Source organism: Salvelinus sp. IW2-2015, linkage group LG13, assembly GCF_002910315.2.
Source record: "Salvelinus sp. IW2-2015 linkage group LG13, ASM291031v2, whole genome shotgun sequence".
Taxonomy (NCBI): domain Eukaryota; kingdom Metazoa; phylum Chordata; class Actinopteri; order Salmoniformes; family Salmonidae; genus Salvelinus; species Salvelinus sp. IW2-2015.
The window spans coordinates 25,581,815-25,587,941 of NC_036853.1; the positions used below are offsets into that span (position 1 = coordinate 25,581,815).

At 39.7% G+C, this 6,127-nt stretch overlaps 1 protein-coding gene across 1 annotated transcript; it reads right to left on the bottom strand.

Annotated features, from left to right (window-relative positions):
• Positions 1-300: 300 nt before the first annotated feature.
• Positions 301-4,374, bottom strand: LOC111972395 (barH-like 2 homeobox protein). Its single transcript, XM_023999442.2, has 3 exons — positions 3,403-4,374; positions 2,121-2,346; positions 301-946 (listed from the first exon to the last, which is right to left on the bottom strand). The coding sequence occupies exons 1-3, from the start codon at positions 3,953-3,955 to the stop codon at positions 634-636; spliced, it is 1,092 nt and encodes a 363-aa protein (XP_023855210.1). The 5' UTR covers positions 3,956-4,374; the 3' UTR covers positions 301-633.
• Between the last annotated feature and the right edge of the window lie 1,753 nt (positions 4,375-6,127).

Consider the following 6,127-nt stretch of genomic DNA (forward strand, 5'->3'; position numbering starts at 1 on the left):
GAAAGTCCTATTTGCATTGCCGATTAAATCATGTTCGATTAAATAAACATTTAGGCCTAGTCCTAACTTTGAATCTATAGGTGATTTTAAATCTATAGGAAATACATTTATTTTGGAAATATATAAATTGTAAAACTTGAAATCCGGGCATTCGAGATGAAGATTTCAGATTAACCCCATAGGCCTACGCTTTCAGCCTGCAGAAATATTAATGCCACATGGTGTTTTGAATGTTTGGATGACAATGAAGTTCAGGCTGGCTGCCCCCGACGTCTTTCACATAGAAGTATCCGAGAAGAATCATTTTAGTATCATTCCGTCTTTATTCAACCCTTTCTCTCCATCTAATAAACTTTATAAGTTTATTTGCTAGTATAAGTGTATTTGTACAAAAAAAACTAAACAAACAATCAATCAGACATATGAACAGTCCTTTTTCTGTCATGGCCTCGACTCGATGCTGGCTCTCAGTCATATTCAATATTACATCCTTTTACTTCTTCTGTAAAGTTGTATTTTATATACTGTTTTTTTTTTTTCAAATGTATTTTTCATCGTTTGTTGAGCGCAGTTAGTCACATCACATGTAGACCAGGTTAAAAGTGTTTTTATGGAATCGTCTTGTTGTTGTATCTACCGCTGATGCTGCGTGCCGGGCATGGCGTTACCCAGCGGGTTCAATGCCGGTTGGCCCCCAGGCCCAAGGCCATGGATGAGTACTCTCGGGACAAGAGGCCTCTGGAGACCGGGATGTGGTTGCTGCGGAGTCCGGTACATACTGCTGTACATTGCTGCGGCTGCTGCGGCTGCTGTTGTGCTGTCCATGGTGCCCAACAAGCTCGGGTGGTAGAAATAGGGCGACGGGAACATTCTTTGTAAAGCGGAATAATTTCCGGCTTCAGCCAGTAGCTCTAATCCGACCGCTGTCTGTCTTTTCCACTTCGTCCTGAAATCAGATCAAAATACAACAAATCAATTATTTAACTGGTTCAGACTCTGAGAATTCCCCAAACGGACCCTTAATTGGTAAGATCTAATTATTTGCAGCATGAATCGGTGATTATGCCTATAATTAGCCTAGGCAAATGACACATCCAAGAAAAGTTAGGCTTTTTCAAGTGCGCAGTGCCTATATTTAGTCTATAAGATCATAGATTCATTTCAGATCATTACTCCCTCAATTGATCCTTCTCGCTAGGCCTCACCAAGTGCACTGTAAACATTGGCAGGCTAACTTTAAGATGGTAGGCTATAGCCTATTTAGGCCTATACAATAATGTATAAAAACGTAGGCGTTGTATTACTATCGGCTATATTGAACGAGAAAGAAAACCGCAGGATTTTAAAATGATTGCAGTCATACCACATTTCGTCATTATATTYTGCTGTGTCTGTATTTATTTTAGCTACTATATGGGCGCCGGCACTGTTAACACTAATCTTGGCTGACATTTGGGGAAATCTTAACAATGATGCCGGAGAGGCAAATTGTGCATTGRCAACATCATGTAGCGACTGTTCAGACATACTTTTATAACCCCAGAGGGATGTGTATTTCAATAACCAATACCATGTAATAAKACTGTGTGGGTTAATCTTGTAAATAAATATCCTCATGTGTCTAGGTCCATGGCAACCATTTTGATTAGACCTGTTTAACTATTCCTCTTGATCTGTTCTAAAGTTATTCTATTGTACTGTATTGCATTCTATTCGATTCTATCTGTTCAGTAGTCCTAATTGTCTGAAATCCATGCAGGTTATGGGCCTGCATTTAAAGGCAACAAAAGCCTAATATAAACCAAAATACACTTAACTGCACATCAACCACAGGCCAACTCCTATTAATTATATTCCAGTCTAACGAAATTAACTAAAAAACAGCACATGCATCCACCTTACATCGTGTTATTATAGGCTTACATTACTACAGTTATTAAAATTATATAACATTATTAGTAGTAGGATATATTCATGTAAATAACATCACCACCAATAAAAACTAGCCTAATAATAAAAAAAAATAAGCTCATAATAATAGCCTAATAATAACAGAGATTATTAAAAAACAAAAACATTGTGAAGATAATGAATGATGTTTTATAATAGGTGTGACATACCGTCGGTTTTGGTACCAGGTTTTCACCTGTGTGTCGGTCAGGTTGAGTGCTGCCGCGAGGTCCATGCGATCCTGCACGCTGAGGTATTTTTGGCGCTCGAAGCTTCGCTCGAGTTGGTTGAGTTGATGGTCTGAAAAGGCCGTCCGTGCTTTACGAGGTTTTTTTGACCGTGATTGAGGACTATCTCTGCTACTTGAAATTTCCCGTTCATTCTCTTCTTTTGTTCCTGAATGGGAAAAATTATAAGTGGATAATAATTTTAGTTTTTATATAGGCCTAATTCAAGCCTATGGTCCAATGAAAATAAATTAGCAACAAATACGTGTCCTATCAGTTCTGAGCCAAAATAAGATCAAAATATGTATTCTAAAAATGAAAAATATAAATACATTGAAATAAACAGTTGCTTTTAAACGTTGAAACTGTTACAGTAGTATTTTCTAAAGCTAAGCAACCGAGTTGAAACTGAAGTACTTCATTTGTCAGACAGCCAGCAAAAAAATTAAAAATCTACGGCCAATAAGAAATCCGGACTGTATTTGTCAACTTAAGTTTTTAGCAGTAAAACTGGGAAATCGATATGTCAATCCATCTCTATTTGTAGCAGTTTCTGCAGCGCTCGTGATCCGCCCTCTAGGAAGAACAATAATCTCTCTAATTGACACACAAGGGAGGCTCGCGCACCGGGAACATCTCGCGCCAGCCTTACATCTGTTTTCGATTCTGTTATGCTAATAAAAAAGGGCAACTGAAAATCAACCCTTTAATATCATTGTCTAATAAGACAGCCTTTGAAACATATACACAAGGTGGTCTACATTCAAGGCAGTTAGCCTGTACTGTACACTGTGTTTGAGCTTAAAAATAACTATACCAACCAAAGAAGCCTACTAAATAGCATTATAATGTGAATTTGAATTTCCATATGCGTAAAATATATGACAAACAAAAGTGTTCTTCTTGTTACTATTATTGTTTAATTATTATGCCTATTGACGCAATTGACCTATTCAATTTGGTGGTTATTTTCCAATAACATTTTTCTATAGGCTAGGCTACTTTCAGCTTTTTTTAGGCGCAAAAAATTCAACACAAATYGGCTTTGTATGTGAGCTTTGGATGTATTCTGCACACCATTAGCCGACTATGACAGCCTACCCAATAAAATACACGTTTTTAAGTACACTGAAAAGCTCACTTACGCCATCCAAAAACTAAACCATAAAAAAAGCATACAAAACATTTCCATATAGGCCTAAGTGTAACCTAGATATTCACTTACCGTTGCATTTCATTTCCATATCGTCTCTTTTGTCCAACTTGCTCCTATGTTCATCTTGTTCCAACTTCGGCCTGAAGCCGTCCCCACTGTCCCTGGCATTCTCTGGTTTGGGGGTGTGATGGGGTGACTGTACGCTGGTGCTGTAAGGTGCGCACGCTGCCAGGGGTTTGCTGTCGCCTAAAATGTCTTTGATTAAAAACGAAGAGGTGGCAGTCCTGGGGGCACAGCCGGCCCCGGCCCCTAGCTGCTGRGGCTGGGGCGATAGTTGCAAACTCCCTGGTTGGTTGTGGTGGTGGTGATGATGTGGTAGGCTGTCTTGGAGCAGATGCGGCTCGGCGTGCTCCATGGTGACGGAGATGGGGGAAGAGGGGGCCGTTCCCACTGTGTCTATGTCCGAACATGACGGGGACGGGGTGGCCTGGCTCCGGCTGAAATCCGCTGTCCTGCTGTCACCGAGGCGGAAATCTCCGTTCATTAGCGCGGTGTTAACAGAATTAGTAGCGTTGGATAAAATAGTGTCTATTCCAAAGTTCGATCCGCTGGAGGATTCCATAGTAAGAAAAGGAAATAAATACGGTGATTTAAGTCTTCATAACAACATTAAATTGTATCCTCCATACAATTAAAACTAAACGAAAACTATAAGAGAACATAAACAGAGGCACATGTACTCCTAAAAGTCAAACGAATTTAAGAGTTGAAATYGTCAGGAAAATAAACAAAAGCGAAATCCACGTTGTATATAAAAATACGGTCCAAGAATATGTTGTTACATTCAATAGTAAATCTGGAGACCAGTGGGTCTGTCTGTGTAGTCCACGTCCTTTTGTTATGGGTAATGAACTTTCTCTCAAAGTTGTGGTGTAGAGATTCGTACGGCTAACTCCTCAACATCACGCTCCCCTTTTGCTTGTAATCGTTCTAGTGTTGCTCTACAATTACTTCCTATACTGACGTCACGGCCACGGTGAGGGAACTAATATTTTCTACTTTATCATAACACTCTCCGCGTTTTCCTCTTCCTCTCCTGTCATTGGTTACAGCGTGACGGCCCCCGCACCTCACCAATCAGGGAGTTGTTTCTTTATCTTGACAATCTCGGGCCAGCCATTGAATTGTGGATGATCTTTTGAGCCATGCGTATTCGACTATGCCTTGGCATAAGCCTTCTTCATGTAAGCAGAAAAATAAAAACCGAAATTGCTGTGCTTAAAATGGAGTGTTGAATAGAAAGGAAATTAAATGCAGCACTGGAAATTCATTTGCGTTAGTATGTGTTTTTACACAGTATTTGTTTTATTCACGAGTTGATTTGTTTTTATTAACAACAACCAAAAAATCTAACTAAAAGCGATTCACTATATTTTTTCCAGCTACACAATTGCAAAATGCAAGAATGTCTACAACCCTATCGAAATAGCTATTGCAATATCTGTCTGCTAAATAACATGCATGACATGTCTAATATGTCAATGGTTTATTTCCGTGACATGGAATGCATGAGACAGGCTCATAAAATCTTACACTCGAAGAAAAAAAGGTTCTAGATAGAACCAAAAAGGGTTATATTTCTTGCTTCATATGTGGCACCCATAAAGGCTCAATACACTGTAGAACCCATTTGTAGGGTTCTTTGATCAGAACCCCAGGGGTTCTTGTTCACTGAACCAGAACTGGTTCCATTTAGAACCCTTGGGTTCCATATAGGGTTCTATATGGAACCAATTTCGGTTCTATATTGAACCTTAAGGGGTGCCATATATGAAGCAAGCATTTAACTATTTTCATATAACTCATATAACTCGAACACTTTTCTAAGAGTATAGAACGAACGCATGGTTGTATTTTTGTGTCAGGCTTTTCTAACAATATAGCTTATAACTTGAGGGAAATTGTGGGGTGAATATTTGTCTAGACACATTTTGGTGTAGACTATTTTCCCGATTAAGTTTAATCTTATTTCATCAATTGAGTATTGTATTGCTAGGTTTTCTATAATCCCAAACCTTTACACCTAACCTACTATGTGTATTATACCAGTGGCAATACATTGCAGGGATGTGAATGGAGACAGAGAGATAGTGATAAGACCTAGCGCGGTACATGTGCTGGTAAATGGGAGGAGTGGTAACTGTCGTGACAGCACACAGTTCTCCACTCTAATTAGTACAGTAATTATGAAATGCTAATGAACGATCAAAGGTATTATAATTACACTGCTTTCTGATGTGGAATTGAAGGACGGAGCGAGAACGTTATATATTCCTTTTTGGAATTAGTTCCCTTGACAGAACTGCATGCTGTTCGTACATGCGCTATATATTTTCTAGTCGGTTCTATTGTGTTCTGTTTGTGCTCTAAAAGATTCCTGAAATTCGTATTCTGGTATTTATCCCGCTAGCTAGAGCGACACATGTTACACCTGGGTCTGACGACGAGACGTCAGCACTGGCATTTTTTCGCCTGCAGATTCTCTCCCTCTCTCTCTCTCTCTCCCTCTCTCTCTTTCTCTTTCTCTCTCTCTCTTTCGCTCTCTCTCTCTCTCTCTCTCACACACTTTGCAGCATGTTTGTAGTGTGGCTGGCCGCGGCGGTACCAGACCGGTTAAACACTACTCTGCAACTGATCACGCTGTGATTTGGTGCTCGGGTAGGGTTCCACTGACAGACCAGCGTGGGACTCATCATTAGGTTTGTAGTACATTGATATTTGTTGTCCGACTTCA